The 27,361-nt window shown below is 46.3% G+C and overlaps 1 protein-coding gene across 3 annotated transcripts; it reads right to left on the bottom strand.

Moving 5' to 3' along the window:
• Positions 1-1,334: 1,334 nt before the first annotated feature.
• INCENP (inner centromere protein) lies at positions 1,335-26,803 on the bottom strand. 3 transcript variants are annotated; one of them, XM_066583168.1, is made up of 18 exons: positions 26,704-26,803; positions 17,917-18,061; positions 16,247-16,357; positions 14,993-15,711; positions 14,874-14,910; positions 13,194-13,221; positions 10,985-11,102; positions 9,739-9,772; positions 9,388-9,505; positions 9,164-9,307; positions 6,173-6,282; positions 5,930-6,041; positions 4,827-4,946; positions 4,595-4,734; positions 4,405-4,504; positions 4,149-4,322; positions 2,649-2,805; positions 1,335-2,546 (listed from the first exon to the last, which is right to left on the bottom strand). In XM_066583168.1, the coding sequence occupies exons 2-18, from the start codon at positions 18,051-18,053 to the stop codon at positions 2,335-2,337; spliced, it is 2,571 nt and encodes an 856-aa protein (XP_066439265.1). In that variant the 5' UTR covers positions 18,054-18,061; positions 26,704-26,803; the 3' UTR covers positions 1,335-2,334. The 3 variants fall into 3 exon arrangements, with proteins under 3 accessions (XP_066439265.1, XP_066439263.1, XP_066439264.1); XM_066583166.1 differs by lacking the exon at positions 26,704-26,803 and adding an exon at positions 21,457-21,759; XM_066583167.1 differs by lacking the exon at positions 26,704-26,803 and adding an exon at positions 21,457-21,759 and having other exon boundaries at positions 4,830-4,946.
• Between the last annotated feature and the right edge of the window lie 558 nt (positions 26,804-27,361).

Here is a 27,361-nt window from a genome sequence, read left to right as displayed (position 1 = left end):
GTCTTTGGATAGTAAAGAAGTGCACCTGTTCTGAGGGCCATTATGGCTGCTGGATCAAACTAATAGTCTTGCTTTCTGAGGGTAGGGCTGGCAACAGAATGGTTAATGCCAGTCTGTTTGCCCTCCTTAAGTCAGAGTGGCAGTCTAGTACCAGACCTGTATTCCTAGAGTCAGGAAGGTAACAATTGAAGACCAGTGAATGGAGGCCAAACTTAAAACGCATTAGATTGTTGCCTGCAGCAGGGGTATAAGCTGGTAGGAAAACACTTTTCTGCTTAATGTCCACTAATGACAGTTGCTATACCCACGCTCTTCAGCTCTGACCCCCAATGGCAAGAACGAGAAAAATAAAGTCGTGTCGTGTTCTGTTGTATTCATGGACCAAAATTTAATCTATAGGTGCATAAAAAGTAAATATGATGCATTAGAATTACATTTTTCTAGACCATTTTGTTGGTTGTGACAGAAGGATATCACTTGGGCCCTTATTGCATTTTTTTTGACCATGTGAAAACCAATACATCACAGATGTAAGAACACATTGAAAAAAGCATTTTATTTTTCCTTCAAGGACCAAAATTGCATACTCATGGAAATGAGCCCTTAAGGACCAGGGTGTTTGGGTCCTAAAGTACCACTTTATGGAAATAAGGCTCATTTAAATAAGCCCTGTGTAGGACTCCAAGTACAAGGCGTTCAAGCCTTCCATCAGAGGTATAGAGTCTCAAAGTCTGAAGTTTGTCATACATGCACATCGGCCACGGTAAGGTTGTTCCAACAGGACAGAAATGCTGCGTAATTTCTACATTCAAAATGCGCACCATCTGTGTATCCGCAGCTGATTAAGATACAGCGCACCTCCGAAGTCTTCGTGCTGTCAGCGCATCCTGGCAGTAGGCGGCCTGTCGTGAGTGCCATCGCCTGACCAGCTACACTGACAACGAAGACTCGGGAGGTGAGAATGAGGAATGTATCTTCTGAAAGCAGCTGCAAATTTTGACTCTGAAGACACGCTGACAGCGCGAAGACGTACGTTAGAGGTGCGCTGCATCTTCTATGTATACTCAGCCGATTTGGAGTATCACAGCATTCTTGTGAGAACGTACCCTTACAGTCCCATGTTAAAACAAAGCTGGGTAAAAGGACGCGCCTTTTGGTCTCCTTTCAGGTGACTGGGGATTTAGGGATACAGTAAACAAATGCTGGGCACCGTGTGAACTTACACTTCACCATAATGTGTATGAAGCCAAGGGCAGCTCCTCCAATAGTGCATTCTGAGCACGTGGCCTTCTGAATGGTGCACACTGGGATAAAAGTAAAAACCTTACAGCCAGTTTGGATCTTGTCTATTTTTTATGCACAACGACTTAATTTATTTAAATAAGCAACACAAACCTCTAATCTATGTACTAAACAAGACCAAAAAAATAAAATAAAACGCAACACTCCACCCGCCCCAGCACCAGAGAACCACACGTGACCAGCACCCAATATATACAAGACTTATACAATGCATAGTAGTAGTTTTTCTTAATGCACAATGAAAGCAGGACAACCCTATATTAGCCCTGGATTATTAAAAAAAAAATTATTCCTATCTCAGCCCCAAAATGTCATTGATGGGGTCCAATCCAATTTCCTACCAGTTTAATTTCTCTTTTCCCTCCATTTCCCAGTCTTTGCCTTCAGCCAGCAACTTCCCCACGGATCAGGTGGGCACTGTGACCCCACTGCACTGCTTACTTCAATTAGAGGGCATGCCTTGGAGCGCTCCTATTCAGCTGTATTGCAGAGGGGAGGAGAATGGACAGGCGCTGAGTAGTAAGGGTCTCCGGCTACTGCACTGCTTAGGGGAAACCTATAGATTTGGACTGAGCTTGAGAGATGTGACCACATGCACACTCACAGCCATGATAATCGTAAAATGTAGCGTTTGAACTGTGCGACCATGGCTGGAAAACAGTGGTGACCATGACCACAGGAAAGTCATAAAACAAGAGTATTGGTCATGGATACACAGAAGATCAAGAACACTTGCAGTATTGAATAATAAAAGGTATTGTCACAAATGCATTTACATATTTAACCATCAATGCGTAGGGAACACCCCTTTGAGAGGGGGGGGGGGGGGGGAGGGGAGTCATCCTACCATTTGATTAAATGTAGAATTTGTACTAATCTTTAAAGAGTCTTTATTTTTAAAACATGTCCCTACCGTACACGTGTATAAGATGCCCAGTACGAAAAAATATATACGTATAAAACAGATAAAATGGACAGTCAGACAACAGTTTAAGAGCAGCGTGCAGCAGTTCAGGGTGTAGGCCCGTAAGCTCAGTATTTCTTCAGCCCGTAGCCCACGGTAAGATGCTTGTTACTGCTTATTGGAGGAGAGTGCCATACTGCAGAACTAGTGCGCTTGAAATAGCGTGGTTTGCTCTTATAAAACATGTCCTCCAATTTGGGGCTGTGAATGATGCCATAGTATTTGTCCACATCAATGGGATGGTAGTACTGATTGCACATTGCTTGGCCTAGCTGATTTCCTGTGGAAAGGGGGAAGGAGGGGGGAGTGGAGAAAAGAAAAAAAAGATTCAATATAACTGATATAACACAGCAGAACACAAGCGTGACTGAACACCACTCACCTGAGGCCCATGCTGGAATAGGCTTGCGAGGTTTACTTTCATCATCTGTGGAATCATCACTATTCAAGTCCATGCCATAATCCTCTGTGTTACTCTTGACAGATGGAAGTTTGTAGCTCTTCGGAGTCATCTCATACGACTCACAGACTGGAGAGTTCTATGAAGACAAAAGGTCGTTGTCAAGAAAGGAAGTGGATTTAAATGCTGCCATAGATTTACATACTGTGTACCTTTACTACAGTAGCAAAATTACATACTTGAACTCCCTGGAGCGCGATCGGAAGCGGTCCAGCACCTTGTATGGCAGGTGCCAGCTGTCTGACAGCCACTCACCAACAATCAGAACTCACTGATCCCAGCTGTTAACAATGGCATTTCAAGAATTCTGACAGACATTAAAATGCCGCAATCACCATTCGGGCGTCCCGAAAGTCTATCTCACGATGAAATCGCAAGGTGCCATTCAGTTGTCAGCTGAGGGCTTTATGAAGAGTCGAAAGGCTGCCATGAAGGACTGCCTATGGCATATCTGGATAGACTGCCTGTCCGAACAGTGTAATGCAATACTATGGTATTGCATAATAATGCACGAGCGGCCAAATGACCACAAGTTAAAGTCCCACTTGGGGGTGACAAAGTGCAGATGTAAAAAAATAAATAAAATTTATATACATTAAGTTCCCCATCCATAAAGGGTTAAAATTTAAAGCTGGCTGTCCGAAATTTGGTAGAGCGCAAACAAATAGATATTTTAAAATGCTATGGTCATGAGATCGTTATTGTTCATGCTAATGCTGCAGCCAGTCACCGGGCTCAGTGGTTATGCACGTGAGCACTAAGGCAAGCGATTGGCTACACCAGTTTCCTGAATGTTGACAACCGGCTTGTGACTGCAGCAGGAATTTCTGCGACGGGAGCAGTGGGGGGCATGTAAACAGGTAAGCACTACTGTTCATTTCTCCCTTTAAGGGCTTATTCACATGCTCGGTGTGAAAACCCGGTCGATATACGGTGTCCCTTTCTGCACGGGGAGGTGGTGGGCCGGGCACAGTGCACCGAGCTCCCACCCCCTCTCCGCCACCATTTGCAATAGGAGGGGGCAGAACTTAGCTCTGCCCCCATCCCACTCCTCCCATTGCAAACAGTGGCGAGGGGCAGGAGCTCTGTGCACTGCTCCTGGCCCGCCGCCTCCCCCAGAAGAGTTTGTAAGGTCATAGCCCCTGCCCCACAGTTAAGAACACAATCCAAAAGTCCTGGTTGCTAGAGCAGCTGAACGCCCAATGACAGGCAGTGGATTGCAGAAGGCTTGGAAGGGGGACCCCTAGTGGCAGGCACTTCAAACTTTGTTTACAGTGGAACTAAAATTAATAAAAAGTATATTACAAGATTGATGAGGAGCATATATTGCCTGAAGAGTTAGTGAACTTTTAACTTATAGATTGACTAAGATTACACCACTATAGACAAATGCGGACCATGGACAATTATAGCCTCTCATACCGGTATGTCCACAGTTTGATTCATTATTGTGGCACCGACAGCGGTCTGCTTTTCCTTTGCAATTCTCTCTTGCTCTTCACGCAGTTTCTGTGCTTCCAGTTCTTTAACTTTCTTGGCCTCCATTTCTTTGCGTAATCTTTCTTGGTATTCTTGTTCCAACCTCTCTTGCTGCTCCTAGAATAATAATCAATTACCTTAGGCTGAGACACATAACATGACCCCAATTAATGGAATAGGAGGTCTCCATTATTCCCACCTTCCTCCTCCGTTCTTCTGCCTCTCTGCGCTGTTCTCTCTCCTGTGCCTCTTGCTCTAACTCCTTCTGTAACTGAAGTGCTTTATTTTTTTCTCTTTCCCTGTATAAGTGAGAAAAAAGGTTATGCTACCACACAAGCATAAAATGTGTGAACTGCCATAGGAACCATTGTGCCAAAACAGTCGCTCACTTTTCAGCTCGGAGACGCTCTTGCTCCTTTTCAGCTGCTAGTAGTCTTTCACGCTCTAGATCAGCCATTCTTTTGACTTCTGCAAGCTTTCTTTGCCTCTCCTGTTCCTCCTCTTCCCGCTTTTTACGCTCTTCTTCCTCCTACAACACACGTAAAATACAGATCAATGGCTTCTAGGATTCTAAACGCTTATGTTTTATCAGAGATTAGTTATTGGTTTCTATCAACACACCACTTTAGCTTTGAGTTTTCGAACTTCTTCCTCCTGACGCCGTTTGCTCTCCGCTTCCTCTTGTTTTTTAGCAGTCGTTTTCTTTTTGGCCTTCTCCTCAGCCACGCGGTCCTCTCTCACCTGTAAAGATAGGACAGAATAAAGCACTGAAATCAAAAGGCTTTACAAATAGGGCGAGTGTGCAAAAAAAGGGTGGTACAATATGACCGGTGCTCAGGAAAGATGTTACAGTGCTGGAGGGGGTTCAAAGAAGGGCAACTAAACTAATACATGGAATGAGAGGACTGGAATACCCAGAGAGGCAATCCAAATTGGGATTACTCTAGAAATATAGATGGCTAAGGGGTGATCAAATAATTATGTATAAATACATGAGGGGACAATACAAGGATCTCTCCCAGGATCTGTTTATACCCAGGACTGCGACGGTAACGAGAGGGCATCCGCTACATCTAGAGAAAAACAGGTTTCATCACCAACACAGAAAAGGGTTCTTTACTGTAAGAGTAGTGAGACTGTGGAACTCTCTGCCTGAGGATGAGGTGATGGCAAAATCCATAGAGGAGTTTAAAAGGGGACTTGAGGTCTTTCTAGAGTGGAAGGATATTACAGGATATAAATCTTAGGTTAATTGTTAATCTGGGTATACAAGCAGGTAGGAACTATTAGGGGTTGATCCAGGGATTAGTCTGATTGCCATTAGGGAGTCGGTAGGGAATTTTTCCCCCCAAAGGGCTAATTGGCTCCTGCCTCTTGATTTTTTGCCTTCCTCTGGATCAACAACACAGGAGGATAAACAAGCTGGACTAGATGGACATGGTCTTCATTCGGCCTTACATACTATGTTACTATGGCCAATAAGTCGCAACGATGTTCAGGGCAAGATTACAGTTGATGGGTCTGAATCTTACATTTAATGCACAACTGGAGTATTTCACTGCAAGCAGCTATTCTATCCTGGCCCAAAGACTAATGTCTTTACAGTTTAAAGTTATAACATTTAAAAACCTCCAAAAACATTTCTATGCGAGCTACTCTACATTTTTTTTTACTTTAGTTTTGGGGGTATTCTTTGAAGGAAAAAAAAATAAATAAATTTTTACCTTTTCATCTATTTGTGCAAATTTCTGCTCTATTTTCTTCTTCTTCTCTTCCTCCAACTGCTCCACTCTCTCACGAGCCTGTAGAACCTTACGCTGACGCTCTTCTCTCCTCCTGCATTATAAATATAAAATTGAAATGTCTTTACATCAGATAGAAACGTTATGTAACAAAAGGAAATGAAATTAAATATACGCAACAAAAAAAACCCACTATTGTAAGTGGTTATATTTAGGGTTACTTACAACTTGAGTTCCTCCTGTTTGCGCTTCTTTCCCTCCTCCATTTTTTGTTTGCGCTGAAGTTCAGCCTCCTCTTTCTTGCGGAGAGTTTCCTGACGTTGACGTTCCTTCTCCTAGAAATTTGTAATAAAAAGGGATGTCAAGCTTTTCTCAGAGAAAAAAAAAAAGGCCCCACCACAAAAAACTGAAATCCTGCACCAAGTCTTGTGAGTGACCAGCAGCTCCCTCACCCTGAAACCAAAATCAGATCTCAAAACCACCAATGACCCCTTTAAAAGCTGATAACTACTTACGTCTCCCTGGATATGGTGGTAGAGGGGAGGGGGAACAAAAGACAAAAAGTAAGTTGATAGAAGAAAAATAACAAAAAGCAAATGCTCCATAAGAACACGTGCACCGGTCTTTAAAAGGGTTTGTCTGAGTTATGAGGGCATCTCAATGGGGTCTCCTGTGGTGTAAACTACCACTCCCCACTCATCCCCTGCCAACGGCTCCAGGTCTCCCTGTTGACGTAATCTTTACAGGCTGCAGTCCACCTGAGCCATCTCCAAACAAGCTGCTGCAGCCAATGAAAGTGATAAGTGCCGAACACTGCCATTGGCTGCAGCAGTAGGTTTATGGAATATCTCAGGCTGACGGCAGCCTGCAGGCAAACAGCACAGCTGAGACCTGGAGCTGCTGGCTGGGATCAAGCAGGGAGCATCAGCTCATGCATTATTTTATATCATGCAGAACCCTTATGAAAACCCCTAGGCCTCCCTCACACAAGCGTTTGTTTGTACAGCATTTAGCACTGCTTTTTCAGTGCAGTGCTAAATGCTGTACAACGCTCCCATTCATTTCAATAGCTGTGATTGGTGCATCCAGCACTGGCTGTGATTGGCTGAGCAGGCTGTTGCTCAGCCGATTCAGACAATCGAAGCAATCTCTTGCAGGGAGGTGGGGAATTCAATCCCCGTCACTAGCAATAGATACTTTGCCGGCTTGACAAGTGCCCAGCAGCCAGCCCGAAGCTCCAAAAACACAGGCGGGGACTCAGGTGGCACCTGCAAGGTGAGCACTTATTTTTTCTCTTTAGCATGAAAACGCAGCCAAAACAGTGGCATAGCGCATGCCTGCACTGCTGAAAGCAGGCTGAATCTGCAGTAAACGCAGCGTCTCTGCAAATGCCTGTGTGAGCAAGGCCTCAGGCTGGGTTCACACTGGGCAGAATTGCCACGGAGTGTCCGTGCAGACTTTCCACACAGAAATTCCGCATGCATTCTTAAGCCTGAGACTAAGCACCAAAGTGGATAAGATTTGCAAAAATCTTGTCCACACGCTGTCGACAAGTCGTGCAGAAACTGACACGTGGCATGGAATTCAAATCCATGACATGTCAATTGTATTGCTGTTTCCGCTGCGGGTCCCTTCTCTCTATGGGGAGAGATTTCCACGGTGGAATCAAGCCGCACCAAATATTGAAGCGGCCTTCCACTGCTGAAATCTCATGGAATTTCCATGCGGTCCTGCTGCAGACATTCCGTGAGAGTCCATCACTTGTGAACCCAACCTTAACATAACTCAGACAACCACTTAAAGATCATGGATTGCAAAAATGTAGGACTTTTCTTTAAAGTGCATGTCCAAACTTATAAGTTATAGAAAAACTGTCAGCAGATTCAGGTTGCCCTAATCATGGGAAGAATAAGAAATACCAAAAGGCTCTTCTGAAATGCATTTCAAAATACAAGTCTTAAGAAAAACTATCTATCCATCCGAGCAGGGAGAAGCAAAGAGGCGAGACAGATCTGCACTTAGCTCCCCCCCCGTCCCACCCCTCCCATAGCAAACAGTGGCAAGGTGCGGAGAGGAGGCTTGAGCTAGGTGCACTGCTCCCGGCCCGCCACCTTCCCCTGCATAAAGGGACACCGTATATCGGCCGAGTGTGAAAACCCAGCTGATATACGGATGTGTAAATAAGCCGGATTGTTTACATTTTCTGTTGCGTCCCACAGCTTTTTAGAGTAAAACACAGAGGACCAATGAAGGAGCCTTTCGTTATTTTATACCGTCCATGGCTAAGGCAGCCTGAAGTAGGCCGATAGGGAATTCAACACTAGCATACTTTAAGGGGCAACATGAAAACCTACATATTGAGGAGAACCTATGTTTCTACTGAATGACTCATAATTTTAACAAGAGGTGTAGTGTGAAAGCCCTGAACAGTCTACACAGCAACTGAAGAGAAATCTATATATAGTAGGGTTTCCCTGAAAATAAGACAATGTCTATTATTTTTCCCCCCTAAAAAGGCACTAGGTCTTATTTTACTTACCTAGCAGGCTCAGTCCAGGTCCCTCCCGCTGCTCTCCACAGCTCTGGCCGCCCATACAAGATCCTTCTTTCCTGCCTCCAAGCAGCGATGGCTGCGATTGGTTCTTATGGTGCTGATCAGCCAATCAATGCAGCACTCAACGGAACAAGTCACAGCCATCACATTGTGGAGACGGGGTTGATGAATTGGCTTTGCCGCAGCAGAGCAGACAATGTGGGATTGGTTATGCATCAGCTCAGCCAATTCATAAATCCCGCCTCCATGTGATGGCTGTGATGGATTCATCCAGTGCTGCATTGATTGCCTGAGCAGCGCCCAAAGAATCAAAATCACAGCCATCACTTCATGGAGGCTGGATTTATGAATCCTGTAACCAGGAAGTGATCTTGTATGTTTGGGAACCGCACCAGAGCTGTGGAGAGCAGCAGGAGGTATCTGGACTGAGCCTGCTAGGTAATGTATATGTGCGTGTATAGATTTATATATACACATACACTTATTAGGTAATGCAGATAGGGCATATTTTCAGGGCAGGGCTTATATTTCAAGCCCCCTCTAAAATCCTGAAAATAAATAAATAAAAAAAAACAGGCTAAAGCTCATTTTCTGAATAGCTCTTATTTTTGGGGAAATATGGTATGTGCTGGCCAATGTCTCTTCATCTTAATATCACCTACCTTGGGGTCTACTTTCAGAGGAGTGTTGCGCTTTATAAAGGATTTTGCAATGAAGCTTTTTCCAATAGATCCTGGAGTCATTAGCAGTTGATTCTTCTGTACTGTATGCAGGAAAGCCTTCATGTGAGGAAGAGGCTTTACAACCTAAAAGAAGGAACAGACCGAGTTGACCTCAAATGTCTACATTACAACCAAACATCTTTAAAATTTGGTGTAAAACTTACTTTGCTGGGAGGACATGGGGGAGAAGGAGTTTTCTTCCTGGGAGGAGAGTTCACCTGCTCATCACTGGAACGGTCATCGTCAGACAAGTCATCCACAGCACGTTTATAACTCGCTCTCCTAAAAGAAGGATAAAACAATTCTTTATCCAAGTACAGTGATCACTTCTTCAGCTAGCTTGCAAGCTTCAAGATCCCAGAAGGAACCTCCTAAAACACCTCAGACATCTTCCAGGCAAACCTCAATCTGAGTTTTGGTCCAATCTTTGACCCCCTCTCATGGCCTTATCAGCTTTTAGTAATAAGTAGCCAACATTGGAAGCTTTGGCCTAACCATTAGTATCAAAGGCATACCTTATAATCTGATCCTCCACGTCAGGACAAGTTTCTGTAAATACCAGAAAGAGGTTATTCAGCTCTATCTCACAACCATGCTGCTGTCTAAGTTTTAGTAAAAGGCTCTCCAGGTACAAGTGTTTTTTTGTGCAGTAAATATAAACTATGTTCAAACTTTTATATGGATGCACCATCTGCAAAATGCACCGCTCCACCATTTTCAGAGGCAGTCACATGATCAAGCTAGGAAAATAAAAAAAAAAAACAAAAAAAAAAACAAAACAATCAGGTAACCGATAATCCGTGGCAATGGCTACCTCTTGCCCATGTCACCACGAGTGGTTGGCATGTTAGAGTCAAGTGACTGGCAGCTCACCATGTCCCTCTACTAGACAGTCAGCTCATGTGCTGCAATGTCTCAAACAGTTGCATGGATGGGATTTAGCGCAATACAGTGACCCGTTTATCTCCAGAGCAATGGAGAATAGAATTTAGTTGTCATGTGACTGCTACTGAAATCGGCAGAGTGGCGCATCTTACAGACAGGGCATTTATATAGAGAGTATGAACATTACATTTATTGTACACAAAGAACGCCTTTAGGGTGCGTTAACACTTGATCCCCCCAAAAAATCTGTGTGAATAAAATTGAAGTTTATTCATTGCTTTATACAAAATGGACTATAGTTTAACACTCTTGACTCCCTTTACATCGTGCTTATGGTGTTAGATATGCAGGGATGTATATGTAAAAATGGATGGGGGGGGAGGGAAGGGAGGCTGAAGCATCTGCAACCCTATAGGGTTCCATTGTTAAAAACATACCATAAGGCATAAACGTATTTTATTATACTTCCCCCCCCCCCCCCCCCTCTTTCTTCATTTAGTGGTAAACCAGCCAAGGTGGTTGCCGAAAGGACACTAATGTCAAGTGCACATTTAGTGCATATATCAGATTTCACTCTGTGTAAGCTAAATGTGATGTGAACCTAGACATATAACCACCTATGCCAAGTCCTGAGGATTTAACACCTGAACCTACAATGACAAGAGTATCACTACAACGCACGTTCACAGGCTTCACATCTATTGGCGAAGATGGGGGGGTTGGACATCTTTATATTCAGTATTTTTATGCTCCTTATACTGAAGCTATATTTTCCGGCATGCAATAAGTTCTAATACATTCTTAGTGTATAGATACGGTCCATGCTGTTACTTGAACTATAATCTGAGGGGGAACGCACAATCAAGTAAAACTAACCAGTTCTCAAGGTCAATGACTGTCTAGTCACCATCCGTTGTGGCTCAGAGTTGGGCTGGTTGGTAACAGCAATCTTGTTGACAGCCCGTGCTTGCACAGAACGTGTACTTGCAGGTGACTGGAAAAACAAACATTTGTTACATTAAATAAAAAAAGTTGGCATTTCTTATCCATATCAGTGGCAGGACATAGTAGAGATGACCCCCATGGTCTTGTTTTGTTCTCATTTTTTTAGTATTGCCCCGCTAAAGAGAGAAAAAGGCACGGCTCTAACCACTTGTTTGCCTGCCCTACCTCTCGAAGAAAAAGAATTCACTGCATTGGTCATCAGTAGTTGATCGATCTGTCACTCAGGATCCCCATCGATCAGCTGGTTGTCAAGCCTGCTGTCAGTGTGGTGGGGCTGGACACAGCCATCAGTGGCCAGGGGAGGATGTGTAAGTGCTATATTCACCACAATATTAGCAGCAATTGTAATACAAGTGCAGACTTCTCACCGCTTTCAGTGGGAGTGAAGCCGGCGGCTCCAACTTCCTGCCCCAGCCACTGGAGGGGACAGCGTCCGGCCCCGCTGCACTGACAATGGTCTGGACAATCAGCTGATCGATGGGGATCCTGGGTGGATCCCTATTGATCAACTACTGATGACCTATTTAAAAAAATAGGTCACCAGATATAAAAGGTCAGAATGCTTTAACTCTTCTGTAACCTACCAGTAACAGGGCTATGCCCCAACTAAAGATGAACTAGGACACAGTGATCCTGGTCGCTCCGGACTGGCCCTGTCAAAACTGGTGGCTTTACTAGACAATGCCACTGGAGCCAACCCCTCAGAGAAGATCTTCTGTCAGAGACCCCTCTTCTACCCGAGTTTGTCCACTCTTAGTTAGGTGGCATAGTTATTCAGGCCATAATGTTAAAGGGGGGGGGGGGGTTTGTACCAGAATATCACAAGACGGGGGATAACTTGCTGATCGGTGGAGTCTCACTGCTGAGACCTCCTGCGATCTCAAGAACGAGGCCCCCCCCTCTCAATCCAGACCATGCTGGAGACCAGAAGCCTGCCTCCTGACATTGTTCTACTGTACAAATATGCAAGGCTGCAATATGGTGCGCTCTGTACTTGTGTTGAGATTTTACAGGATACATACGTTTGCTTAAACTGATGAGTCTGTCTAGCTCAGCAGGCGGCTATAGACAGACTGCCTTCATCCCATCCTTAGGGACTGCTCTGGAAGGTCCCAAGGTATTTGCTGTGTGGCCCCCAATGATGAGGACGAGGAAACTATTTTTCTACTTCCTATAAAATCATTAATTGGAAGACATAGCAGCCTCCCAATACTAGTTCTTTGGATATCTGACCAGCATTATTTTTGAAGTTTTTCCCTCTGGTCCATCAGATGGTCTTATTTGTTGGTCACTAGTTATACCAGTTTCAAGGTTCTAGCTGTGATAGTATTGGTTTACCTCCTTGGGAACTGGTTCTTGGTGACGCATGAGGGGTGCAGCTGATTGGAGGAGTGAACACTGACTCTTAGTTACAGAAGCCATACCCAAGGTTTTTGCTGTGTCCTCCAACGAATGTGACGAGACAGGTTTTGCAGACAGAACAAAAATCCAAACCCCATTAGCATCAAATACTGGGCAGACTTCTATTTCACAGATGGAAGATACAAGTTTATCCAACCCAAGAACACATTCACACTTTCAGGATCTTGTACCTAAATCCTGAATGAATCCACCAACACTTTGCAGCCAACTGTAAGTGAATGGAGGATTTTATAAGCTATTCACATGCAGTGGAAAAAAAAAAAAAAATCTGCGTAGATTTAGGGCTCATTCATACATGTGCATGCGTTTTTGGTCCATAAAACATGCACTGTATGAACTACGTGCATTCTTCCATGAGTCTGTTTAACGCACGTACTGCACCCGTATTCACTGCGTTTTTAATGCACGTGTGAACAAAAAAAAAACAAAAAAAAAAAACCACCCCAAAATCTATAGGCAACATGCAAGAAAGACTAAGGATCAGTATACAGCAAGGCTGGCTCTGCTCACATTGGGCAATGGGGTGTTACAGCTTCCACTATAAATGGAAGCCACAATGCACAGTATATAAAGATTAACACATCATAAAAATACTGTATAAAATATATCCCAGTGTTAACTATGGTCAGTTCACCTACAGCCTTAGCCTTTTCCTTACCTCCTCAATAGGTTCGATAGTTTCAGGCCTGTAAAAGAAAAGTGGATAAAGAACAAATTTAGTAAAATTTGCAAAATGTAAGCTTAAATGCAACAAGTCCATTATTCCTCATAGCTGAGGGTATTTTTCTTTTCCTTCAGACTCCTCATTCTTGGATACAAATTACTGGAGGCACGACATTTATAAGTTTATACCTCAACTGTATTACAAAGACTGTTAGCTACTTTGAGCCTAAGATTGCGGTGAGATTATAGGGTCAAGGTAGCTGACCCGTGGCCAGCCTGATTTCAACAGGAGCTGTGCCTGCTGTTATACTTCCAGCTCGGCTGCCTTGAGTGGGCCAAAGGGTTCAGTGGGAAACCCGAGTGGCGAACCCCCAAAAATTAACTATTGATGATCTATTCTCAGAATAGGTCATCAACAGTAAATGCCAGAGAAACTCCTTAAGGCTTCCTTCACACGGGCGACGCGATATTGACAGCGATACCGCAAATTTGTGGCACAGCAAAGTCGAGCGATTTTGTGGCACCACATGTGAGGATTTTGGAAAATCCTCGCCTCCAGGAATCGCTGACTTTGATTGATTTGGCTGAGCATCACAGCCTTCGGCCAGAGCCAGCGCTCGAACCAGTCACAGCTATTTATTGGTTGCGATTGATTCATCGAGTGCTCCTCTGATTGGCTGAGTCGCGGCCCTCAGCCAATCAGAGGCAGCGCTTCCTGGAGGTGGGTTTTTTAATCCCCGGCCAGAAGAGATGCTGAAGACAACTGTGAAGGACTAGGGAGAAGACGGGCTGGAGCAGGACAGCGCCTCTTATGCGATTTATTCAAATTTTTAAAAAAAGTTGCACCACTGCATTTTCGTGCGATGAAACAGGAAAGCTCCATAGGGAAAAATTGGCTACAAAACCTCACAAGTCGTGTACATATCGTGAGACCCATGGAGGTTTTTAACTCGCAATGTAGCATGCAAAAAAAATACATAAATAAAGGCAAATGTGAGGGAACCCATAGGGAAGCACGGGCTTCACATAAATGCGATTTGTAGCATTGTCGTATTGCGAGAAAAATCACACGATTTTGTTGCCCCTGTGAACAAGGCCATAGGCTGGGGTCACACGGGACGTATTACTGGTGGAAATCTCGCGGATCGGCCAAAGCGAGATTTCCACTGAGAAAGTGCTGCTTCAAAACCCGCGGCACTTAGCCGCAGGTTTTGGAGTGGCTTGGCCGCACGCTTTTCTGTTGCGGTCGGCGCTCCCATAGAGGAGAGCGTGGCCGCAATGGAAGGAAAAAAAGAAATTTGACATGCTGCGGCCGGGAAATCCGCCCCGCAACGCCAGCTTCTGCCGCGACAGATTGGCCGTCCTGTGTTGACAAGATTTTTGACAAATCTTGTCCACATGGCTGGCTAGACCCGGGATTAACGGCCGACAGAGGATTTGCCGCAGTGAAATTCCAGACGGAATTTCCACTGCAAATCCGCCCTGTGTGAACCCTGCCTTAGGCAAACTAACATTCAAACTACACAATGCTCATGTGTAATTACCAGGGTGTTTAAAAAGGTCTTTGATGCGGAAATAGAGTAGATTCTGCTTCTTCAGTAAACAGCTGGTATGTTTCATATTCTAGGAACTTGAATAGCTAAATATATAATTATTAAACTGAAATTGCTCCTACCCGATTTTCACAGTGGCTTCTTCAATAGAGCTGTGGTCTGCAAAGAAAGAACATTAAAGACATGATGAAATACTTGCAGGATAATTTGTAACATTGCATCAGTGCGAGGAGCAACTTACAGCTCTTATAGCTAGAAGACGATGACACCCCTGAACCTCTCTTCCGCGAAACCGATCTTCGAATGGATTTGTGCACAGCGTCTCTTGTCATACTTTCACGCTTACTAGCGAGAGAGTACTGGTTAGCCAGGGATGTTCGACAGCTGGTTGATTTCCGTCCAACAATGCTGCGACGGACAGACCGGCGGTCACGTTTTGACCCTGTGGGTGTCACACTGTGGTTTGACAGTTCCAGCTCCTTGGCAACAGGCTGAGGAGACTCAAGTGTAAGATCTATTGACCCAATAACTGCTTGCTGCTTAGGTGTGGAGCTGCTAGCAATCTTTAATTTGCCTGCAGTGCGACCATTTTTCTCAGGAGTGACGGCAGCTGATGGGTTATCAGCAGTGACTGCTGGGGGAGCAGATGGAATAGATGGTGCAGTGGAAGTAAGGACAACAGTGTCTAAAGCAGGCTTTTTCTCAGGGTCTGAGAACGGCACTTCTGCACTAATCTTCACCGGCGGAACACAGTCGTTCGGTTTGTTTAATGAGAGTTCTTCTAGTGTTTTTTCAGCTATAGACACGCGCATGCTGGCTTGTGCCTTCGCTCTTGTCACTCTTGTAGGCTGCTGCTCAACCTCTTCTTGAATGGATGTATTAAGTGGTTTAGTCACGTGTCGAGAAGACAATTTGCGAACTGATGAGCTCCAGGTGACACTGCTTCTTCTCCTAGATATTCTGCAGAAACATCACAAGGGAAAGACTTATGGCAAGCCAAGTCAAGTCTACTCATTCTAAACAACATCTGGAGGAAAAAAGTTAAAGGGAATCTGTCACCACATTTGAGCCCCATGAACTACGCTATAGGGTGCCAACATGATGAAACGGAGGCAGTAGAGCCCTGTCCGGTACTCATCAGGTCAACTGCTCTAGCACGGTGTCCCCACAAAATTGCAGCACGCACACAGCACGACTCCTCAGCTGGCTGTACGCTAGCGCTCTGCCATAAAGATAAATGGGAGAGAGTGCATAAACACAATCAGCTGAAAAAAAGTCACAATGTCTGCAAAAGGCAACTTCACAGGGATACAGCGCTGGAACGAGACACTGTATCAAACGGCTCCCCGGACTCCCCCTTTCCTGTCATTTGAGCCCCACAGTATAGTTTATGGGCTCAAAAGGGATGACAGATTCCCAATAAGGTGCAGTATATAATTTTTCTACTTTTCCCCTGCATTGAGTCATAACACTTAACTGCCGACATTTCTCTTACCTGCACCTACTAGGATCTCGATTTTCATCTGGCAAAATCGATGTTCTTTTCTTTCTACGTCTCTTCTGAGATGGCGTCTTTGGCATTAGCTCTGGTTCAGCAGTGAAATCACTGATGGAATATATATATAAAGGAATTATAAAATATCTGGCCCTGTGAAACTTGTTTCCCTCCCCCATTATCAGTTGCAGCTCATAAGTGGAGAATGTTTATCATATAAATAAGGCCGCCTGCAGACGGGTGGAAATTCCGCGGGATTTCTGCCGCTGGAAGCTGCCATAGGATTGCGTTAACAAATGCAATCCTATGCAGACGGCCGCGCGAAATCTCACGCGGCAAACAAACCGCTGCATGCCCTATTTCTGTGCAGGGCTCGCAGAGCCCCGCACAGAAACTTTACTCACCGTCCACCAGCTCCGCTCTGCGCATGCGCCGGCACATGAAAGAGCCGGGGGCCGCGGGAGAGGTGAGTGCCCACGCTGCTCTCTGCTCGGGTCCCGCTGCTAAAAGTCTCGCAGCCGGAGCCGACCCGGCCGTCTGCAGGTGCCCTAAGATTACTCAGCAATTTTTTTTCTAATGTAAAACCTCATGTAACATGAGGATTCACTGCAGATTTCATGCTGCTGCATTAACTCATTAAGGACCAAGCACAGTAAATTTATGGCGCTTGGTCCTGGGCTTTAATCACAGCCGATAGCAAAAAAAGAAGTGTCTGGTCCTTAAAGGGGTTGTCCCGCGGCAGCAAGTGGGTCTATACACTTCTGTATGGCCATAATAATGCACTTTGTAATGTACATTGTGCATTAATTATGAGCCATACAGAAGTTATAAAAAGTTTTATACTTACCTGCTCCGTTGCTGGCGTCCTCGTCTCCATGGTGCCGACTAATTTTCGCCCTCCGATGGCCAAATTAGCCGCGCTTGCGCAGTCCGGGTCTTCTGCAGTCTTCTATGGGGCCGCTCGTGTAGAATGCCGGCTCCGTGTAGCTCCGCCCCGTCACGTGCCGATTCCAGCCAATCAGGAGGCTGGAATCGGCAATGGACCGCACAGAAGCCCTGCGGTCCACGGAGACAGAGGATCCCGGCGGCCATCTTCAGCAGGTAAGTATGAAGACGCCGGACCGCCGGGATTCAGGTAAGCGCTGTGCGGGTTGTTTTTTTAACCCCTGCATCGGGGTTGTCTCGCGCCGAACCGGGGGGGGGGGGGGGGGGGGGGGGGGAGGGGGGGGGGGAGAGGGGGGGGAACCCGTTTCGGCGCGGGACAACCCCTTTAAGGTACAGAACAGCCTGATCCTTATGGGGTTAAATTTTGGAGGCCACACAAATCTTTGGCTGCAGAACTGGTTGCATGAGCAAAGTCAATGTGTAGTTCTAGCCCAAGGCCAGTTTCACATGAGCGTATTACAGGTGCATTGATCTGCCCGTAATGTGGACAAGTGACCTGGCCTAACCAGAGTTCTACTGACCTGTACTCAGAGCACCATAGGGATCCATGATGCTCCGAGTTCAGGTCAGTAAACCCACGGTCAGGTTGGAACACTTTTATATGTTGGGCACATAAAGTCACCTATAATACTCTGGTTTGAAAATGGCCTAAGTGTGATATTGGTTTTAACAAAGATCCTCAAACATAATTTGAGCTACTTATGATCCAAAGCAGTTGATCTCACCTGTTGAACATCTTTTTGGCAGCCTCTTCTATTTCCATGAGCCATACCATGTGCTTGCGGTCTAGAAGCTGAACAAAATCTTCTGCCTTGCGGGAACAAACCTGCAGAAGTTGTGACAGACTCTCCGGATCGTTCATGGTGGCACCTGTACAAAAAATAAAGTTATGGATTAGGCCTCATACACCTGATTAGAATAAAGGGAATCTGTTAGCTCCTGTGAGCCCCATAAACTACAGTTCTGGCCTCACAGGAGAAGGAGCGCCAAGGCAGGGGGGCTTGGAGTACCTTGAAAGGGGTAGAGGAACTACACAATGCTGAAAATAGTCACTGAAGCATATGAAAAGTTTTCAAACTGTCATTCACAGAGTGGTTGGTAATTATTAACCATGATATTGTTCATTGGAGGCATCGCCGTGCAGAGATCAAATACAACCAACTGCGAATTTTGATCAACCAGCAACTTTTTAGGCAAACTGAACCCAAAGGATTAGTGGCTGATGAGTGAACTACCACTCGTCCCCCTGTTGGTGGCCATGGTCATATGGAGCGATTTTCATTCTCTCTCCAGTGATTATACAGACGACGGTTGTCCCATGTGAAGCTGTGGCTTTACAAAAGGACGACTATCATCCGAATAATCACTGTAAAGTTACAAACCGTTCCACGTAAACATGGTTGTCAGAGTGAAGAGCGATCGTTCGTTCGTTCACTAGTCGTTTCAGCTCTCCTAATGTTATGTTGGTGATCCAGCCGCTGTACATAACTATATTGTGCTTCACACCTGAGAGATGACAAGAGCTTGTTCACATTAACAAACGTGTAAATAAAACGTTCACTTGAGTCTTTATGCACAGACACTGTTCAGAAGTGCTTTAGGCACCGGTTATTGTGCTTGCGAGTGTCTGCTGACCGATGCAAATACTAGCAGAAGTTGCCATCATGATGGGGTTGAAATGGCCTTGATATCTTTTTCCCCATGGTGACAATACCCTGGTGGAATCTACCCCAGTTCACTCATGTCACCCAAAAAGCAATCCAGATGAGAATGTAAGAAATTAAATTTTGTGTGACATTTGAGTTGCTGATACACTGCTAACATGTTGCTTACAAGTTCAAATAGGGAAGATGGAATAATATCTCTGCAGCGCCACCTGCTGGATGGCAGCATTCCTGCAAATCAATGCACAACCCTTTTTTTTTTATACAGGTCTTAAAGATTGGGAATTGAAAGACAAGCCAGATTCCATACAGACTGTAATTTAGGGCTGAGAAGGGAGTGAAAAGTGCAAAGTCGTTTAGGGTTGTGAGATAGTGAAATGCACGAGGTGAAGTAGACTTGTTTGGCACAGTGGAGGGCGACGATGTAGGTTCGGAGCATGAATTTAAAGTGGAAAAAGTCTGTGGAAGTCAGATGAAGCGCGTTTGTGGCGTGAGTCAGGGTTGCTGAGGTCTGCATCGGATGGCGTGGGTTACAGGGGGCGCCGCTTCATCTAGGTCATGTTTGAGAGCGGTGTTGTAATGTGCAGCAGCCAGGTTGGGGCAGGAGAGGAGAGAAATAGACCCCCTGTCCACGGGCGTTGCGGTATCCCGACGGTCAGCCCTATCTGATAGGCTGACTGCGGAGAATCGGGACAATTCGCAGCATGCTGTGAATTGCCAGCCGTGAGCGGAGAATCGCAATGATTCTCCACTCGTGGACAGTGTGCTGGCGCTATCCATAGCAATGCTATGGAAGGCTTCAGAGGCCCGTGGACAGGCACCTATAGGAGACAGAACTGTAGGGTCCCAGTCAAGTTTTGGATATGAACAGCCTGAAGGGGAGATACTAGGGAGCTAGACAGAGAAAGAGAGGAGGTTATAGTCCAAGAGAGGGAAATTAGTGAAGTGGGAAGCAGAGCAAAGGCAATAATGCAATCCTATGCAGACAGCCGCGATTTGACCGCGTGAAATCTCGCTCGGTAAACAAGTCGCGGCATGTCCCATTTCTGTGCACCGGCCCTGCGCATGCTTCGGCTGGGCGGCAGCCGGCACAGAGCTGAGAAGACGCCGGGAGGAGGCGAGCCGCGGTGGTCATTACAGGGGCACGGCTTGCATCCCACTGTGAGAATTCTCGCAGCATGATCCGACCCGGCCGTCTGCAGGAGGCCTAAGAGAAGTCCTAGAGATGAGAGAAGACGCTATTGGGGGAGTGTAATGTTTTGCACAACTAGCACACATACACCCCAGGCGGTGAGCTGAAGCGCGCTCAGTTTGGATCTGAATGTATAGTCATGCATTAGTTTGCAGATTTCAGGACCAACAAGATTTCCTGCATTTAGTTCGGCTTTCCACACTTGTCCTTCAGATACTGGAAACCATCTACATTCTGATCCATAGCCAAGACAAAGTTTTCCATTAGGCCCAGCTTAATGTGGAGTTGTGGCCATCAATGGATCAACGGCTGATGCATGTAGCACACTGTATCTGCCAGCAGTGCGCTCAGCTCTGGACGGCCGCTTCGGCACTTTGTAACAATCGCTCAGTCAGGAGAAACTATTTACTTGTTCTTATTTGAAAATCCAGCAACATTGGACATGCAGAAATAGCCGACCGAGTGATGATCTTTTGGTTTATGCCAAATCATAGGCACCACAAACGGCATTTGTGCCGTGCCATCTCCAACTTTACATCCAAAATACGTGTAAGCAATCTTCACTCTTTCAGGTTTTTGCGCTGAATGCATGTGGTGTAGTTTCCAAAAACGTAGCAAACATTGTCTGGATGGGTAATAGCTCCGCCTGCTCTTTAGGGTGAATGCCCACGGTCGGATTTCTAGCACATTTCCTGCACGTGAATTCCGCAGCTATTAGCTTCTATTGAACCCAATGGCTTTCTGCCTGACGATGCTCACTTGTGGAATTCTGCCGCAGATTTCCGCACTAGGAAAGAATTGCAACATGTTCTATTTACCGCAGATTTACGTTGCGGGAGGCCTCAATTAATATAGCATGTTAATGGAGACCGCAAAATCCACGATCACTTGCAGGCACTAAGTTGTTTAGAATTGTGGTACTCCTGCAGCGTAAATCCACAGGCGCATCCCGCAACGCTCGTGGGCATGAGCCCTTAGGCTAAAACAGACATAGTAACTATATAAGAAAACAGTATTGTCAACCACAAGCTTGTGCTTGGCTCATGATGGGTTATATAGGCCGAGCAACCGCTGACCGAAAAATAATAAAAATCAAGAACAGCAGCAAACAAGTAATACGGGAACAGCACTCACCACAGAACCAATAAGGTAGGACCCACAGATACAGAGCTGCCAGCTACAGCAGGAGTCTGGATCAATAGACTCCACAAAAGTGTCATCCAAGTTGTAGATATGCTGTAGCAGCAATAATGATGCAGGAGTTATGCCAAAAAAGTCTTTATTCCTCTGTGCAACGTTTCGATCATTCAATGATCTTTGTCAAGCATACCACAAACCCAAAGTGCATGACTTATATAACAAACATAATTAAAATATACAGAACAGCTGGTAATTAACACATATGTTACCAATAAACATGCAAGCTGCCGATCTCCATGGCGTCCGGCTTCCTGTGTCTCTCCTATGTCCTTAGCTGGATACTGAGCATGTGCGGGAGTACAGAAATCTCGCGAGATTACATGTTCTGCAGTGTCACAGCACAGAGTTCACATCCCTATAGCTAGCATAGTGTGGGTGATGTCATAATCACGTTCTCATACTCAAATATCGCGGGATTTCGTGTTCAACAGTGTCCAAGCACAAAGTTCTCATCCCTATAGCTAGCATAGTGTGGGTGATGTCATAATCACGTTCTCATACCCAAATATCTATACGGAGATTCTGTTGTTATAATCATCCTTTATGGGTTGGGTGATGCATTGTGATAAGCACTATGTCTATTAGATCAGACTAATTGACCATAAAAACATAGTTAGATTAATTGTACTTTAGGCTGATTTAGCCTGGCAGTACTATTTTGTCATACAATGAGCCCCTTGCCCTTTTAAGCAGATTTTCTGCATCATGACCTTCTGGCATAGGACTAAGGGGCGCATTATGGTTGATCTCCTGCTCTACTTAGGGTCTTCTATGTGATTCTCTGCAGTAGGAGATATTGTAGATATTTACATAGACATTTACTGTGTGTCTGAGTGCTGTTTTGACTACTATATGACATATGCGGAGGCTATATTTATGTACCATGGATCAGTCCTGGGTATATATTATGCAATAAGTATTATACTCTTCTTTAAAGAGATGCTTTGGGTTGTCTTTAGCTGCAATCCGAAATCTCGCGATACTTGGGTATGAGAACGTGATTATGACATCACCCACACTATGCTAGCTATAGGGATGAGAACTTTGTGCTTGGACACTGTTGAACACGAAATCCCGCGATATTTGAGTATGAGAACGTGATTATGACATCACCCACACTATGCTAGCTATAGGGATGTGAACTCTGTGCTGTGACACTGCAGAACATGTAATCTCGCGAGATTTCTGTACTCCCGCACATGCTCAGTATCCAGCTAAGGACATAGGAGAGACACAGGAAGCCGGACGCCATGGAGATCGGCAGCTTGCATGTTTATTGGTAACATATGTGTTAATTACCAGCTGTTCTGTATATTTTAATTATGTTTGTTATATAAGTCATGCACTTTGGGTTTGTGGTATGCTTGACAAAGATCATTGAATGATCGAAACGTTGCACAGAGGAATAAAGACTTTTTTGGCATAACTCCTGCATCATTATTGCTGCTACAGCATATCTACAACTTGAAGAACAGCAGCAAAGAAGTCTGACCCTGTTCTCCAGCACTGCACCCATCACTCACTATCTATACTAGAACTAGCAACCCTCTTCCCGGCGGTCATTATCCCCACCCCCCGCACGCGCAGAGTGGTAAGCTCTCGCTCACAACCTGAAGGTTGTGAGTTCAATCCCCTGCATGGTTCAGGTGGCTCAAGGTTGACTGTGTCTTCCATCCTTCCAAGGTCAGTAAAATGAGCACCCAGCTTGCTGAGGGGGAGGGAATAAACCAGCCCATGACCTGACCGACACTGCCAACTACCGACCTGTCTCCAACCGCCCCTTCATCTCCAAACTACTTGACTGCCTGGTCTACTCCCGCCTCAAACGCTTTCTCTCTTATAACTCTCTCTCCTCTCTACACTCGACCAAAACCACCCTCACAAAAGTATCAAACGATCTGATGACGACAAAGTCGAGTGGCGACTACTCCCTACTAATCCTTCACTTCTCCACTGCGTTTGACACCACCTGCTCCTCGCTATGCTCCACTCTATTGGCATAAGGCCTCATGTCCACGGGGAAAATCAGGCCCGCTCCGGATGCTCCATGGAGAATCTGCAGCGGGTCCCTCCTGCCCCGCGGACATGAGCGCTGAAAATAGGAATTTAAAAGAATTAACTCACCCGCAGCGGGCCGGGAAAGTCTTCTCTTCCTCACGGCCGGATCTTTTTTGGCCGGCGGATGAACTCGTCACGCCGGCGGCACGTTGCCGACGTGCCGCGCGCATGCGCCGGGCACATCCGCCGAGCCGAAGCAAGAAAGATCCGGCCGTGAGGAGAGAAGACCTTCCCGGCCCGCTGCGGGTGAGTTAATTCTTTTAAATTCCTATTTTAGGTCTCCCGCGGATCCGGACGGCTTCCATAGACTTCAATAGAAGCCCGCGGGAGCCGTCCCCGCGGGAGACCCGCACGGAAGTGGAGCATGGTCCAGATTTTTTCATGCTCCCATTTTTTTTTAAAATCCCTTTTATTGACCATCCGCAGGTATTTATCTACCCGCGGGTGGTCAATGCATCCCTATGGGGTGCGGATCTGCGTGCGGGAGAAGAGTTAAAATCCGCTGCGGATTTTAATTCTTCTTTTGCCTGTGGACATGAGGCCTAAAGGACACTCTTTCAGCCTCTCCTTCACTGGCTTTATCTCCTCTCCTGCTCGCTGTTGGGGTCCACCATGATTCAGTCCTTGGCCCCTCCTCCATCTACACAGCCCCAATCGGACAAACCATCTGCAGATTTGGCCTCCAATGCTGATGACACCCAGTTATACACCTCCTCTCGTGACATCTTAGGACCCTTCCTCCAAAACATCACCCACTGTCTGCTGTCGCTAACACCATGACCTCCCTTTTTCGCAAACTTAACCTCTCTAAAATTGACCTTGTTTTTCTACCCTTAACCAGCAGACCCCCCTCCAACATCTCCATATCAGTAGCTGGCACCATCATAAGCCTCGGGGGGGTCACACTGGACTCGGACCTCTCCTTTAGGCCTCATGTCCACAGGGTTAAAATCCGCAGCGTTTCTCCCGCACGTGGATCCACGCCCCATAGGGATGCATTGGACACCCGCAGGTAGTTAACTACCTGCGGATATCATTTTTCCATTCAGGCGCGGATCTGCGTGCGGAAAAAAAAAGCGACACGCTCCATTTTAGTGCGGGTCTCCCGCAGGCTTCTATTGAAGCCTATGGAAGCCTTCCGGATCCGCGGAACACCCGTACCAGAATTAAAACTCACCTGTCCTGGACGCTGCAGGTATCCCTTCCTTCCAGGATCTTCTTTCTTCGGCGGATGTGCCCGGCGCATGCGCGCGACACGCTTCCGGCGTGCCGAGCACATCCGCCGGGCCGAAGAAAGAAGATCCGGCCAGGAAGGAAGGAAGAACTGCAGCGTCCGGAGAGGTGAGTTTATTATTTTTTGGCCTCATGTCTGCAGGGACCAGCTACGGATTCTCCATGAAGAATCTGCAGCGGGCCTGATTTTCCCTGTGAACATGAGGCCTTAGGCCCCCTCGGTTTTCCAGTGCAGAATCCTGCAGCAGATTCACCCGGCCTGCAGACGAGGCCAAAAAGAACATGTACTCACCTTTCTGAACACTGCAGGGCTTTCCTCCGTCACGGACGGATCTTCTTTCTTCTGCATGGTGGATGAACTTGGGACGCCGATGGCGTGCTGCGCTATGCCTTTTTATTATTATTTTTTTTAAACTCCTGGTTTCCTGCAGATCTGCGACACAGCCAGTGTCATCCGCGACTGTCGCAGATCGGACGGCTTCCATTGGCTTCAATGGAAGCTGTCCGTGCGGGATCTTCAGAAAAATGGAGCATGCTGCGGGTGTTTTCCCACGTGTGATGGGAAGATGACATCCAGTTATTTAATTACCTGTGGGTGCTCAGTGATTCCCTATAGGTGCGGATTGCACGTACAGCAGACCAGCACAGGTTTTTAAATTCCATTTTCCCTGTGGACACAAGGCCTTACCCCCCACATCCAATCTCTGGTCCGAACATGCTACCTACACCTCAAGAATATTGCTAAAAATCCGTCCGTTCCTCACCACGGCCACACTAAAGACACTTGTTGTCACCCTCATCCATTCCCGACTACTGCAACTTGCTGCTCATTGGCCTTCCCCGCACCAGACTCTTCCCTCTCCAATCCATACTAAATACGGCAGCTGGACTCACCTGGCTATCCAGCCGTTACTCAGACGCCTCTGCACTATGCCAGTCGCTGCATTGGCTGCCCATCCACTGCAGAACAAAATTTAAACTCCTCTACCTCACTCACAAAGCCCTGCATGGCGCTGCGCCAGCATACATCGCCTCCCTCCTCTTCGTACACCACCCAGCCCGCTCACTCCGATCCGCTAACACCCTCAGACTAAACACCCCTCGAATACGGACCTCACATGCTCGCCTCCAGGACTTCACCAGAGCAGCACCCATCCTCTGGAACACTCTTCCCCAAAACATCCGGATGATCCCCAATGCACAGAACGTACCGTAAAGACTCACCTCTTCAGGGAGGCATACCAAATCTCCTGATCTAATCCACCGAGTTTGTGCCCTAAAAACTCTACATCAGGTTACTGCGGTGTCCCACTTGCTTCGCTGCCGGTCGCTGTCCCTTCTGTACCACCCTGCCGTTTGTGAATAATTGGACCACCACATGTAATTTCCGTATTGTCTGTGTTCCTTGGAAGTGGAGTAGGCTGGTGCTACACAAATAAAGTGTGTGTGTAAACATAGACATGATCTGACATCTGCCTACACCACGGTTTGCGCTTTTTGCTTGTTTGTTATTAAACAGTCATATACTGTCATGGGCTGTTTTGGTCCACGATATAGATAAGATAGGACAGGGTTTATGGTAAAAGAAAAAAAAAAATCATATCTAAATACAATTATGTAAGTCAGTGTCCGTATTCAGTTGGTAAAGTTGGAAGAAAAAAAAAAAAAAACACACCTGACTATAGACAGAAGACACACCTGTGTCAGTGAGCCGGGCGGCCGCTCTCCAGCGCAGCGGTTTACCGGGGTTTGATCAGTGTTTTTAGACGGTCTCCCATCATAGTGACGGGCTGCGTTGGGAAAGGAAGTCACCGCACAACAATAGAGCCTTCAGCGCTCAGGCGCCGGTCCGCCAGCCCCACCGAGGTGAAGGGCAGCGCCGCACTGCGGGGAATGGCGCACACAAAAAACACACTGCACTATTTTTTTCCCAGCAGGTTTCACAAAAACCTCCTAAAAGAACCTCCAGAACTGATGTGAACGAGATCCACCACACGGCCATAAGATACAATGTGACAGAACACCGGTGTAACGGACTGGAGGCGAGTAGTGACGTCACACGTCTAGGATACACCGTGGCGCCTGACAAAGCCTCGCAGTCAGGGCTGTACATCTCTACACGGCGTGTAGGGACTCCCCCGTGTTGTACGCCCGCCGCTCCTCACCTCTCCGCTGCCGGTCGGCTGCTGCTGCTCTTCCTCTCCCGCCCAAACCGTTCAAACTGTTCAAATCCTGCCAACGGCTGTAGCCGGAGCTGCGTGACGTCAGTGGGCGGCGCTAAGACACCATAGAGTCGGCTGCTATGTGGATAGAACACCGTAATAGGCTGAGCGTTGGTCACGTGATTGAAAGCCTCGCTCAAAAATCTTCCTGTGGTTACGTGTCATGCTCGGTGCGTGTCACTAGGTGGCGCTGAGCTTTACCTGCTGTTTACATGAAGCATTTTGTTGCTTGTCTCCCATGCGGTGACTGCCCTGCAGACTCTCGCGTTGTTACACACATTAACCCCTTAGGTGCCACACCTTTTCAGGTCTTTGTTTCTTTCAGCCCTGTTTTTTGAAAGCCGTAACTTTATTTTTTTTTGTTCGGTTGACACAGTCGTATGTGGGTTTTTTTCTTTTTTTGGGGGGGGGGGGGCGTGTTGTATTTTTAATGGCACCATTTAATGTTCTATATAACGTATTGGGAAATGTAAAAAAAAATAAATGTAAGTGGCGTGATGTGGGAAAAACACGCAATTGCGTCATTTTTTTTTTTTTTTAATCTTTTAGTGTAGACAATGCAGTAAAGTGCCGTTATTCTGTGGGTCGGTACGGCTGATTT

Source organism: Eleutherodactylus coqui, chromosome 11 (assembly GCF_035609145.1).
Source record: "Eleutherodactylus coqui strain aEleCoq1 chromosome 11, aEleCoq1.hap1, whole genome shotgun sequence".
NCBI lineage: Eukaryota > Metazoa > Chordata > Amphibia > Anura > Eleutherodactylidae > Eleutherodactylus > Eleutherodactylus coqui.
The sequence above is the reverse complement of the archived record's forward strand: the minus strand, read 5'-3'. Positions and strand labels throughout refer to the sequence as shown.

Coding starts and splice junctions, on each gene's coding strand:
- INCENP (XM_066583166.1), bottom strand. Junction 9,506..9,738: donor GTGGAGGATCAGATTATAAG/GTATGCCTTTGA, acceptor TCCTTCTTTTAG/GAGAGCGAGTTATAAACGTG. Junction 6,042..6,172: donor AAACAGGAGGAACTCAAGTT/GTAAGTAACCCT, acceptor TTTATAATGCAG/GAGGAGAGAAGAGCGTCAGC.